This window comes from Wyeomyia smithii, chromosome 2 (genome assembly GCF_029784165.1).
Source record: "Wyeomyia smithii strain HCP4-BCI-WySm-NY-G18 chromosome 2, ASM2978416v1, whole genome shotgun sequence".
Classification (NCBI taxonomy): Eukaryota; Metazoa; Arthropoda; class Insecta; order Diptera; family Culicidae; genus Wyeomyia; species Wyeomyia smithii.
The window spans coordinates 223,416,540-223,430,830 of record NC_073695.1 but is presented as its reverse complement, the minus strand read 5'-3'; the positions used below and the strand labels follow the sequence as shown (position 1 = coordinate 223,430,830).

The 14,291-nt window shown below is 38.4% G+C and overlaps 2 protein-coding genes across 2 annotated transcripts in view; both read right to left on the bottom strand.

The window, feature by feature from the left end:
• The window catches only part of LOC129720431 (uncharacterized), a 323,854-nt gene that overhangs the window by 266,752 nt on the left and 42,811 nt on the right, over positions 1–14,291 (bottom strand). The window lies entirely within an intron of this gene.
• LOC129723433 (uncharacterized) lies at positions 2,911–3,588 on the bottom strand. Its single transcript, XM_055677643.1, has 2 exons — positions 3,288–3,588; positions 2,911–3,229 (listed from the first exon to the last, which is right to left on the bottom strand). The coding sequence occupies exons 1-2, from the start codon at positions 3,496–3,498 to the stop codon at positions 2,949–2,951; spliced, it is 492 nt and encodes a 163-aa protein (XP_055533618.1). The 5' UTR covers positions 3,499–3,588; the 3' UTR covers positions 2,911–2,948.

The following is a 14,291-nucleotide window of genomic DNA, read 5'->3' as shown; positions in this document are numbered from 1 at the left end:
AATTGAAACTGGAAAGGAAACACTTATTATCTATATCTCAGAATAAAATGACCCGAAAAATCCTGTATTTTTTGTTTTACTCAAGAAAGAAGATGTATCCACTTTTTGGTTTTTGTCTATGGAACGTTGCACTGTGCGATGGAGGCTCAGGAGGTCAACTTGAATCAATGGCTGACACCCAAGTCGGAAAATTGTAAAACTGTGCTCTAGGATAGAGCAATGAAACAAGAACGCACTGAGTTCATTAGAGATCCCAGGAACACAAACTGGGAGCAGTATAATTCTAAGCTAATGGTTGCTTCGTACAGCTTCGAAGTATTTTCCAAACCATACAGAAAGTTGAAGTAAACTCAAATCATCTCTCAAATTTTATCCGACAATCTTACCTTGATTGCTGCCCTACGAAGGTACGCTCTACAAATAGAGAGGTACCTTGATGAAATCGATTCCTACAAAAACTTCGGGAAAACCCGGAAACTTTTCAACCGGGTTAAATGAACGCAACAGTGGGATGAATACAATCAATCCCTCACCGCCTATAATAAAGAAATTTGAAGATCAAAAAGCATGCATGAGCCATACATGTAAGAACATCGAAAATACTCCAACAGCCGGCAGGCTGCAAAGAATCATTGCGAAAGATCACTCAAATAAGTTGAGTACGTAGAGAAAAGAAGATGGTTCTTGTACTAGCTCTGCTAGTGAAACATTAGAGTTAATGATAAAAGCACACTTTCCCGGGCCGAGTATTAGCTGAAGACCAAAGTATATCTACATCAAGTACTGAAATTATTATAACCAGGACAGAAATTCACGAAAAAGTGAATACGATAACTGGGCTAGATAGAACTGGGGATGATGCAATTACTTCGACCAATCAAATTTTTACCGAAAGTAGAGTTGAATGGGCAATAGATTCCTTTGAATCCTGTTAACCCTGATGCACACATTTTTATTATTTATGAAAGTTGAATTGAAAAAAATCGATCATGAGAGTATAAAAGCACACATTTTACGCAATGTTTTAGAAATGGTAATAAGTATCACGCCGGAGCGCTGGTCACCACCGAGGCAAAATATTTTCTATGCCGCCGCCGCCGATAATATGGTCGGCGCACAAGTCTAGTTTCAATTTGTGAGTACCCGGGTACCCCGTCGGGCATATAAGGGTGTTTTTTTGAAAACTCATTTTAAGGCAACTTTTTTCTGGACTGTGTCAAATATCAAATACGTGATAACTTTACAGTGTATGTATGTGTTACTTAGTTTTACTGCCCAACTCTAGACACTGCTGACGAAAAACAAACGCGCAGCTCTGTTGTGCGGAAAATTCGCGTCTACGTACGAGACATAAAAATTATGTGCAATATTTATGTTACCTTGTTTGCCCCCGGGCTATAAATAAAAGTAACGGAAAAATATTGCTTCCGAATATAATCTGCTAGTCCTTATGTTTTATGTATCACTCTAGGAAAAACGAGAAAGAGTCAGTGCGAGTGTGATTGCTCATGAAAGGAGAAAATGCTCGTACCGGGGAGTCTTGCTGTTGCCACTATCGTTCCTTGTACGGCACAGTCCGCACCGTTTGATAGTTACAGACAGCAATTACGATTCGGCTAGATACGTTACGATGTCGGAACATGGAATTGTTTGGAAAGACTGTACGTAGGGTAGGGAACATATTCTAAGCAGCTTTACGAACCGCCTGTGTATTCAGACGAAATACTCGAAATGTGTTAGGTGAAACTCAAACGGTAGTATATCAATCTGTTCTCTATCGTGTTCTGTGTCAAAACTTGTTTTCAGATTGTAAAACAGAGTTAGCAAACTTTAACAATCATTAATCAAAGTTACCAATCGAGAGACACTATTCCAATCACCCCGAACCTATTTTAAGCAGTTTCCATCTGTTTTGCAGGCGTTTTTTATTCAGCACCCGAAGTGGCTCCTGAATGGCTGCAATATAGATCGATTTGTTTCAATTGCAATTGTTCACAGATTTCTTTGTGAATAACGGTATTTCTTATATTCGTAAGACAGCTAGACAATCAAAGTTTTCGTTTCCATCATTGAAATTGTCGATATTTATTAAAATGCAGGAGTTTGAGGCCTGTTTTCTTCGACTGATTAAAAAAGGCGCTACTGCTTAAGCCGTTCCTAACCCTACTTGTGGTGTATGTAGTGCAGTGTACTAAAGGGGCCGTTCTTTAACCACGTGGTCACATTTTGATCAATTAGTATGCCTCATCCCATTAGTCACCGTAACCTTTGTGGTTCCTTAGTTAAGAGAGTTCTACTGAATAACAAAATTATATAGAGCATGAAACTCTATTCAAAATTTTCATCCGTCTAAGTAAATTCACCAAGTTAAAACATTCGACAGATATTGAAGAACATGATAATTTTCTTTTGAAACAACCCAACGTTTCGACCCTTCTCGATGATCTTTCTCAAGGAAAGTCTTTGTGAGTCGTGGACATGTTTGTTTGTAACGTTTCCCATGGCACCTGTTTTTCCCCGAGAAGGCTGGATCGATTTTCAAAATGTTAATGCCACTTAAAAGGTTTTGCTGTCACATACTCATCATAATCGAACTTTTAGTTTAAACATTATCCATAGAAACGTAAAAAAAAATTTATCTCTGATATTTCTCAATGGTGGATTGATGGCAATAGAGATAGTAAAATTTGAAAAACTAAAAACCACGTGATTTAGGAACGACCCCAAAGCGGTAAGACAACATGCTTTAACACAGAGAAGCAATTGAGGCAAACAAATAGCAACAATTCGCGCGATGTTCATCAGCGTATCATTCTGTTCGACTACCGTGCAACGATGTTTCGCACCGTCCCGTGCATAATTGTCCATGTTTGGGATATTCACCGCGATGTTGTGAAGCAAAAGGAAAACTCGTTTCTTAAAATTTATATTCCATCCATCTACATTCTCTAATCATAAGGATAGCATTGGATGTTGTTCGAACCGGTACCACACGGACTATCACACGCGGCTGCACCGGCCCGATGCCCAACACTGACACCACTGAAGATTCCCACCACACCACCGATGAAAGCACCGACGATCGTTCCGGGTCCAGTGAACGCACTACCAATACCAGCTCCGACGAAGGCTCCCATCAGTGCACCACCACCGATGACTCCACCCACCGACACCATCACACACCTGGTGGGTTTATCCTGCCCCGTTAACCACTCCCACAGGGAGACACCTGGAACAAGGGTACGCCTGTTGAAACAACTTCTTCTAGAACATTTTTAGCCACTTACTCGACTCATCATCCGTTGCTTCCCGCTTGATTCTAACTTCAACCACTTTCGATATATACAGTCCATTTTCGCCTTCCCCGGGCGATGTCGAACGATATTTTGACACCATTTCGAAGCCATTGCTGCTAATCTGGTGGCTTCTTGATTGGGGGCACAGCAGTCCTATCGTCGCCAGCAACGAAACGATAATGAGCTTCCGAAAGACGTGCATATTCTACCCGGGTGCTCCAGCACTGGACCGATCCGATCGTCAACTGAAATAAATTGAATGCAATTGCCAGTGCGAGTACATCGTCGCTGTTTGACCCGAAAGGGAAACTCCACGGTTGGTCCCCGTTTACGGCTGTCTGTACTGTATGACGAGTGTAGTTTACTGGCTATCATAACCGATGGCACTCGACAAATGTTTCAATCTGCTCGCACCGTAAGTGGATTAGCAGATTACATCACCAGTTCGGGTTCGACGATAGTTGCGGATCCGATGATTGCGGTGCTGCTGCATTACAAGGGTTAATAAGCGGTCCTCTAGTTGTACACAGGTCGATACGGGCGGCTATGATGCTGTGCCCTGTGTGGAATCTTTTCCGGTAATGTTTCGAATGCGAATGTTTGAGAGCTAAATTAGGTTGTTTACGATTTATGTTGAGGTAGTTTCGAGTTTTGGCATTGATGTTCTGTCACTGTACATGTTAAACGGCGTGTATAATGAGGGCGTAGTTTATCCAAAAGAGCGCAATCACTCACTCAAAAAGGAATGATATTACATTTGTGCATTACGAATCATTTTCATAACGGTCTAATTTCTAATAGGGTCCTAAAGCTATACCGGTTTTTATATATCATTAGAAAAAGCCGCGTTTTCTGTGAAAAACGTGATTTTTAAAAAACGTTTATCGTTTTTCTTGGATTTTTTGATGAAGAATAAAAAAACTGCTCGAAAGGTCAACAGGAAAAGGTTGACAATGCTGATTGTGACTGATTCCGACCGAACCCACACAATTGTAAGGGTGAAATATGACGAAAAATAAAATCTTAACCCAAGAACCTAATTTCCTTAGAAATACTCTTGCTGTTCCGATTTTTTATTTTTCGTTGCGTTGTTGACTCTAGCGTTGTGAGCAATTAAATAACGAATTTGACATTCAAAGAACGAGAGAAAGGGATTTGTTTTAGTCACCTTCCACCTACACATTTATGTGGGTTCGGTAGGAAAGAGTTAACTGATAAAACGATTTCATGCAGGTTGGAACCAAATAAATATGTATACATACATTGAAGTCGCTGAGTAAAAATGCGTAAAAAATTGCATAAAATACTAAATTCTCGTGCATTCTGACATCTGCATCGATTGTTTTCCAGGAACCGGAAGTCGCCATCTTAGAGTTCAAAACGGTGTCTGTGATCGATTTTAGAGGCTGTGTATCATTCTGGTTCCGGAGATACTCATATTGAATGGAAATCAGCCATTTTTGGCTGTTTGCCAGAAACCGTAAGTTGCCATCCTACAATTCATACTGTGTCTGAGGTCAATTTTTAGCTCCTTGCATCATTCTGGTTCCGAATTTACTCATATTGGGTGGTAATTGGTCATTCTCGGCTGTTAGCCAGACACCGGAAGTCGCCATCTTTGAATTCAGCATGGTGTTTGTGATCGATTTTCGATTTCTGTGCATCATTCATGTTGCGGAGATACTCATATTTAATTGAAATCGGCCAATCAAGGCTGTTTTCCAGAAATCGGAAGTTGCCATCTTACAATTCAAAATGTTGTCTGAGGTCGATTTGTGGTTCCAGTGCATCATTACGATTCCAGAAATACTCATATCGGGTGGTATTTGGTCACTTTCCGCTGTTTTTTTGAAACCGGAAGTCGCCGTCTTGGTTTTCAAAATGGTATTCGGAGAAAATTTCTGGCCTCTGAGCGACATCCTGGTTCCGGAAACACCAATATTAGAACCCGGAAGTTTCCATCTTGAATTTCGAAATGGCGTCTTGGCATCGAGTTTTGGCTCCTGTACATCGACCCGATCATTTCAGGCTGTTTCCCGGAAAACCTGGTTGAAATATCTGTTTAATTTGTATGGGAGGCCTCCCTACCCTTCCAGAAAACGGAAGAGTATCGAACCACCATTTTTAGCTCTGAAAAACCTTAACATGCTAAATTTGGTTCCATTTACTTGATTAGTTCGCGAGATGTGCAGAAATTTGTATTGCATTTGTACGGAACCCCTCTTTCCAGGAGAGGGAGGGGTGTCGAACCGTTATGGACATATTTGTTACCTCTAAAAACGTTCACATGTCATATTAGGTTCTTTTACTTGGTTCTTTTTACTTGGTTTTACTTGGTTCATTTACTTGGTTAGTTTTCGAGATGTGCAGAAATTTGTGTTTCATTTGTATGGGACCCCTCCCTTCCAGAAGTGGGAGGGGTCTCGAACTATCTTAGTCACTTTTTTCGGCCCCTATAACCCTTATGTACAAAATTTACGCCGATCGGCATATTAGTTTCCAAGCCTATATAGATCAGACAGATAGACACACAGACAGAGCTGCATTTTTATATGTTTAATAAATAGATTTTAATGTCATCAATTAGAAAATGTCTACTAATTACGCAGCGCAGGCGTGTTTTTTAAGACTTCTGGAAAAAGATAATCAGTAGTTTATGTATTCAATAATTGACTAATTTAATTACCAGGATTCAGAACGAATAAACAAAGTTTTGAATAGCCACAAAATGTATCGGCAACTTTGACCAAAAATGGAGATTTAATAGAAATTTTGAACTAAGTTTAAAATTAAACCAAAACTTGAACTCAGAATTGAGAGAAACCGAAAATGGCTTCAAGCCAAAGCAAGTTTGAAAACAAAATTCAAAAATTGCAAAAACTGTTCGCATTTTGCAATCAATAACACCCCGGATCAAAATTCACAAAAAAACCGGAGTTATGTTTATTCATTGCCTTTGCCTTTGTAGCTCAAATCGAAACTTCGCTATAAAAGTATTAAGAATAAGGTTTCAACTTATACAACATGCTTATAATATGTGCATAATAAACCAAAACATGTTCAATAAAAATGGTAAATCTTCAAAGTTTCGAAGTTCTCATGGAAATTAAAAAAAATCGACGCTAATTTTCAAACGAGTTTTTTCGAAATTAAGAGTTTTGAGTTGTGCCAGTGTTATATCAACGAAAAAGTCGGCAAAGGCCAAGTTATCTAACATAAAACACTCTTGTTCTTCGTTAAGATGTCTAGTTTTGTAATTATTGAATAACATTTTTTCTTGTTATCGTGTTTCAACGAGTGTTGGATATGTCATAGAGCTCGACGCGATAAGTATGATGAAACATACTTGAGCAGTATACTTAACTCAACATCGCCAAATTTCGAGTTATCTAGTTCCAGCACTAGGGGACGAACCCAATTGTGGTCATCCACCTCCATTCAGCAACTCCTATCCCGACTGCCACGAGATTCCAACCGAGATACGAGTAACCTTAACAGATATCGGTTAATCAACCACCAATCAATAATCGGAGAATTAAGATTTTCGGCATTTTGGAGTCAAATTTTTAGTTTTACACTGGATATGATAAAACAACAATTAAAAAATCGTCAGTGTATACAAACGAATAATTATACTAATTTTACATTTTCTCAATGTGTGTTGGACCAAATTGGTGGGATATCCGATGAATTTCGTTGAGAAATCAACCAAAAATCCAAAACCTACTTAAAAAATCAAAAACTTTCAATCATATTTGACGTGGGACTACGTCTTTGTTTTCTATACTGGGATGCATTCTGTAAAATAGGAAGCGAAACTGGCAAATGTTACGTCAGATTTCAAACGATAATAACAGCATAACCACATGATGGATAACAATAACCAATATATTGTTGGATAGATAAAACGTGTAACAATTTTATAATACGCTAGTCATCATTGTTATTTCACTGCTCAACTATGAAAATTGATAAAATAAATACAAGAAAATTTACGCGAACAATGAACCAATCACACGCGAGCATTCCTAGCACAGACGTTGTGAATGGACCCTGTGATATTCTCTGTATCAATATCGAAATAAAAATTGACAGAGTCTCCCCGTCCCAACAGGTCGATTCAGGTTTGCTTCCATGAACTTAGACTAATTTGAAGTCTCGAAGGTAAAGATCTTTTGAAAAGTTTTGAAACAAGCCTTTTCCTTGAACAATTTCTAAACCTGCTGTCAAAGCGCAATAAAAACTGATGTCTTGAAAGAAAACATGCTGATAAAAGCAACAATATCGTACGGTATAACATACATACTATGTGGAGCAGAGCACCGCTGGTCTCTCGTCGTCTATCATTGCATTGGTACACGATTTCTATTTCCGTGAAATCAAGGAAAAACTGTAATGCTGCTGCATTGATAGTGATTAAAAGTTTATCTCATGAATTAGAAAAAAAACTGCTCAACAAGAATTGAGCATTTTTGCAACGGTCATGAGATTTTTTTTGCATTTTATCTTTGATATTCACTAAATGATCGTGATCGAAAGAGTAGTTTTCTGAAAATACAAATTTATAGAAGCTTAAGAACCAGCGAATGCTTCTGAATATACTATACTCACTAGGATCTATTCAGAATCTTTGTTCACATTTCAACATTTTTTTTTCTTCATATATATCACATTTCAACATTGACAGTTGATATATTTTTGTTTTCAACTTAACAAATAAAATTCTTACGTATATTAGCTGTCTTCGTAATACACTGAATGTAATTGTTGGCAAATGAAACAAAAAAAGTCAAACAAAAAACAGAAATTAATCATTTTAAACTTTAACTTCCTTGTAATTGTTGATTGGTATGATTTTTCGCTGGAACTGGTTGATTATTTTGTTCAACATATCTTCTCAAGTTTCCTTATGAGTGAACCTATGTAACGGCTTCGAAATTATTTCCATAATAAGATTTATGTAATAATTAAAGTTGATCAGAGTTAAAAAAGACAAAATCATGTATTATGATAACGTATGTATTGTTGGATTTGGTTTATGAGAAAATAGAGTTAATTCTGATACAGACGCATTGCGAGAAATTATTGGTGCTTCCACAATAACAACGACACGCTTGTGCCTTGTTAAATAATTGTTGTTCACACAAAAAATAACACTACACAGTATCGTAAAGTGTAATCGAAGTTCTCTCGAGTGTTGTTCAATATATTTCTAGAGAAAAAATATGGGGAGGCTGCGTATAAAAAACACTTAAACCACAGAACAAACGAATTGTTGCTGTCTGCAGATTTTGTAACCTTTGTAACTGAAAATCCTTCTAATTACAGTGTTAAGTCCCACGTCACCATTTCATACAACCCTAGGGCTGTATACCTTGTAGTATTTCTACAAAAACGCAAATGTTCCACAAATTTTTAACATTGATTCTTGAAGAGCACAATCATGGCTTTCAGGCACATTATCAGGAGCTGTGCTTACACGTGCTAACATTTAATATTTTTGAAGGTCAAAATTAGGAAAATTTCACATATTTACTAGGTGGCCTGCGGTAGATCCTGCAGAGTTGAAATCAATTATTCTTCCAGTTTCATGAAGCTTACATAATAAGCTTTCAAATGTATACAAATACACCCTAACAGAACAGAAAAACTCTTTTCTTCATTTTTTGAGAAAGGTAATTTTGGAAGCGTTTTTCAACATAAACCGTTCATTAAGAAATTAAGGAAATATAGTTAAAAAACTACAAAAAATATAGACAATAAACTATCGGGCTCAGAACATCCTGAATAAGAAATTCGCAATTTGGTAATTTTGGCCGCTGCTTCATATGGAGACCGTCTCATGTGCACCGATGGAAGCTTCGGTCGCATGCTGACGCATATGCGTGTTAGGGGCGGCGTACAACAGCGTTTGATCCAGAGCGAGCGGCTAAATCATCAGTGAAAGGATATCGCAGCCCTGTATGCTGAATATGAATTACTACGATCAATCTAGAGAACAATATATATTACATGGGAAAAAGGCGATGGTACTATTTTTTTCGCTCCCATGCATTTTACGTGTTCTTAATGGGTCCTATAACAACCGTGTAACTTTCCAGATCGATCGGTGGAACTATATTTTTGTGCCCGATTTTTCAAGTTTCCATACGATTTTATATGAGAAACTTCACTTTTTCAAAACTAATTCTCTAGAGATGTCCAGTTGGCTCCTAAAATATATCTATACATGATATTTGTGGGAAATTTTTCTGGGAAGAACGCTTCTGAAGACCGTAAAGCGCTACGATGCTTATATAAAAAGTTATTCACCCTGTGGTAAATTCTTTCTTCAGTCCGGCTGCCAACCGGACCCGGGAATGTCATCACTTATTGACTATACACGATGAGTGTTGTTAGTCGAATGAATCGCACTGAGCGATCAGTTTATTGTACACGTCGGTAGCAATACCCTTTTCTGCCGATGCAGCGGGTGATCGCACCGTCGTTTTATGCTGATGCGATATATGATCGCTCCGCTTGTTTTATATTTACTTATATTCTAAATGGTGCTTGGAATAAGTCCATTACAACCCCAAACTGATTGAATGTCTGACGAACGGCTCATCATTGATTTTTTCCAGCAGCACTGCTACATGCTGCTATTGCACACTTGCTTAAGAATAAGAAATAATTTCGCGTGGAAGTAAAATTCAAAGTGTAATTTTTGCTCATATTATCTTCGGTGAAGCCTCCAAGATAAATTTTACACGATATCATTTCTTATCTTATGATTGAATTTGCAACAGCAGCATGCTGCAGCAGTATTGCTAGTAAAATTGAATAGTGTGCCGTTCGTCATTCAATCAGTTTGGGGTGAATTTCCTGCAAATATCATGTATCGATATATTTCAAAAAGCCAACTGGACAGCACTAGAGAATTAGTGTTGAAAAAGTGGATTTTCCCACATAAAATCCTATGGAAACTTTAAAAATCGGGCGCAAAAATATAGTTCCACCGATCGATCTGCACAATTTCACGGTTGTTATAGGACCCATAAGGAACACGAAAAATGCATGAGAACTAGAATTTATTTTTTGTCCCACCCTAATATGCACGTTTATGCACAATTTATTTAATTACAGCCGAACCAACGTATACGCATCGACCAATGATAAACCCGATGATGAGAAGGAGGAGTTCTATGATCTCCTTGAAAAGACGTACAGTGAGTGTTCAGGACGTGGCATCGAAATCGTCATCGGAGATGGAAATTCGCGAGTCGGACAGGAAGATTTATTCCACCTCGTGATTGGTAGATAATGCTTCCGCTCTACTAGGAACGATAAAGACTTGAGCCTTATCGATTTCACTACAGCCTAATTCATGACAGTATGAAGCACTTACTCTTGATCTTTTTAGACGATAGTCAGTCAAAGGATCGTAAACGACAAACGATCGGAACGACGTAAAGTCGTTCGAAGGATCAAACGTTTACTCGGATCACTATCTGCTAGTATGCAAGATCCCCACCCGGTTGTTCAACGTATTGAAGTCTAGGACAACGAGGATGATACCGTTGAACATCCAGCGATTATCAAATGGAGAGGTGGCTACAGAGTACTCGCAGGAAGTTGATGAGCGGAACGTTGAGCGAGCTAGAGATGACCTGAGCGATCAGTGGACACATATCAACACTACGATCAGAAGTTTTGGGTACAACTCCGCCGAAGATCCGCCCAGAGGGCACAAGCTGCGACACGAAATGGAGGTAGATATCGAGCAGCTACAGTCATCGAAGAAACGTCAGCATCGGAAGCGCGATCAATCGAAAGCGGAGGGTAGAACCTGAAAGACAGCTGAGAAGAGCGGCTTTCCACCGAACTCTTTAAAGTCGGGAGCGAATAGCTGTATCGTGCCATCCATCGGATTATACTGAAAGTGTGGTCTGATGAAGAATCGCCCTCCTTGCAACAAAATTTCAATAAATCTCGAGAACTCGACTCGCAGACTCACCACCACCTCATGACGGATCATGCTCGAACATGGTTTTCCAACAAAACCGATTAGACTGATAGGTGCCACTCTTGGAGGTTCCACATCAAGTGCTAGGGCAGATGATTCGCAAACTTATTGTTTACCATAGCATTGAAAGGTGCTATACCAGCATTACGAAGTCTCTCATGCTCCTAGCTTTTGCGGACGATATCGAAATCATTGGTAGAGTGTTAATAAAGACATTTGTGCCTCTCAGAAGAAAGCTGTGGAAATAGGGCTTGTCTTAACTCTACTACTCTGCAAAACACTGATACTCCCGGTGGCCCTCTAAAGCCATAGACACAGAACGACAGTGCACAGTGGGGCGACTCCATACAAAGGCTGGCCAAGCAAAAAAAGTAAATGCGACAAAAACTTGGTATTTACATAATTTTGGGGCGCTGAACACGAATTTGGCATCATTTTTTTTGTTTGGCGCCGTCCATAAAGCACGAAATCCAATTTTTAATATTTTTTTGTCATTTTTTCCTTTTTCATAGAATTATATTATCTTTGACCACAAGTAGTGCCACCGGACCTCCTCCCCATTGAAAAAAATAGGTAATTTATGGACGACCCCTCGAACCTAAATATATATATATTTTTTAAATAAACTAAAACAACATACGTAATACAAACTAATTACTGGTGCGGGGGCCTAGTGTGGTTGGTAACGTCTCCGCCAACCACGCTCGACGCCTGGGTTCGAATCCCACCGCCGACATAGGTGTCGATGGTTGTGAGGTGGCGTGATCCACTCATAACCAACCCAACTGGTCTAGATTCAATCCTAGCCGACACCGGGAGATTTTCTGAGACGAAAAATCTCTGGGACCACGCCTTCCATCGCATGAGGAAGTAAAGCCGTTGGCGCCGGTCCGTTAATAAACGGGTCGTGAGTTAGGGTCCTGGGTGTGGAGTCGCCTCCCTGGGCGTCGGTGATTGGCCACAACAGTGGCGGAACTAGACCGACGGAAAATAAGCGAGAATAAAAAAAAAAACAAACTAATTACAAATTGAAAAAATCATTATCAGCATCATCATCTTCCGCTGTGATCGCTTAAATCTCGTGTTGAATTGTTTTCAGAAAATTCGAAGTTCATTATACTTATCAGCAGAAAAAATGTCTTTCGCTGCAATTTTCATTTCTTCTAGTAATTTTCGATGTTTCATTGTTTCATATATACGTTATCTTCCTAATCCGCTTTCTATGGTTGAAAGAGGACATTTAAATACATATATAACACCATGAATTGACAACTTACTAGACATTAAATTTAGTGGTGCCGCTGAAGTTAAAGGCTCCATAATAAAATTCAACGATTTTATGAATTTGAAAGACACTGGAATGACACAACGTTCTAAACGAATACGAAAAGATACGGAGGGCGACGACTGTTCTTTTTTTTCTCATAAAGGAAAATGTGTGCTTGTATGCAAACGAGTGCGAAGCAAAAGCAATCTTAAAACGGGCTATTGTTAGCCGGAGTTTGATGGTATGAATTTGCTGCTAGTATTTAACACTTCCATCAGTTTAGCGAATTTCATGATCATAAATTGAAAAGGGCTGAATGTTTTTAATATTGTTTTAAATTTGCAGAAAGTGATAAAGTTTGACATAGTTAAAAGTTTCATAGAGATTTGGTAACTATTTTCTTATTTAACACTTATTTTATAACTTTTAGTTGATAAATTTTGTAATTTTTGCCCAAATCTTTGTTTTATTATTACGGATTGAGCTCGATATCATAAATTTCCATTAATGGGGTATCATGGTGATGATTAAAATTAATCCAGGTTGAAATTTCAACCTCAAAAAAAAAAATGAAAAAAACTGTTAACGCTCTTTTCACGAAAGTGTCAATTTGCGCAATTTTACGCAGCAGCGGACAAGATGAATTTGAAAGCCTACGTTTTTACCTAAATTTTGAATGTAGTCACAACCGTGGCAAACTGCGGCAACTAAACTTTTAAGCTACTTTTCTACAAAAAATCATGTTTTTCAAATTTTTCTAGTGTCAGGCCTATTGTGACCAAATTTTACAATATCTAATGAAAAGGGTTTGTTTTGCACAATATTTACAACAACTGTTTTTTTGACGTCAAAAAAGTCCAAGCTATCATTGAAGCTACAGAGCGTTTCAAAGTAATGCACTTTTTTTTCGAAAAAAGACAAAAAACGTCAGTTTGCCAAGCTTTGAAAAGTCATAAAAAATTCAGATTTTATGATATTGCGCCCAAATTTTGGATTTAGACACTTGAATATTATAGCAATAAAGAAAAAATATAATGAAACAGCTAACGAAAAAAATTTTTTGGCTGATGGCCAGCGATTCCCCACTGTGCAGTGGCAGGCTCCAGTTGAGTTGGGCAAGTAGAAAGCCGGAAGAGTGACCCGTGAAGGCTATATTTAGCAGGAATCCCGATAGAGGCCATCGACTTCGGGGTAGATCCCACACTCGTTACATATGTGTTGTCGACAAGGATGTCAACGTAATAGGTGTAAGAAACGATTGGCGAAGAGCACACCAAGACGTAGTGACATGGCAATGTATTCGGGAATCTGCACTGGATCGATAATCGATCTGTCACCGTAAAAGTAAAGTGAACTAAGTTTATAGTAAAGAAACGAAAGATTCTAAACAGGGGTTTAAATTGGTAAAAAACATTTCAACAGTTATATTATTTTAAAACTTTCAGATACTTTTCTTTATTTTGTGAAAAAAAAATCTTTAGTTTTTATTATTTTAAAGTTTTTTTAACCGGTCTCTTGTTGAACTTGGGATGCTTTGCAAATATAAAAACATAGTACTAGAACAATTTGTCGACTTTGAGTACATTCATATTATCATTAATTCTATCGAAAAGCATCAAAAGTGAATGCCTTCGTTCGGCACAACATCAGACAATAGTGTTCAGCTAGAGATCGTTTAGCAAATAACATTTTCCCCATCAGCCAACGCGGACATGACTGTTAA

Excerpts from the sequence above, each read along its gene's own strand:
- LOC129723433 (XM_055677643.1), bottom strand. The coding sequence starts at position 3,498 with ATGCACGTCTTTCGGAAGCTCATTATCGTTTCGTTGCTGGCGACGATA. Across the intron at positions 3,230-3,287 it reads AGCAACGGATGATGAGTCGA|GTGTCTCCCTGTGGGAGTGG; the intron begins GTAAGTGGCTAA and ends CCCTTGTTCCAG.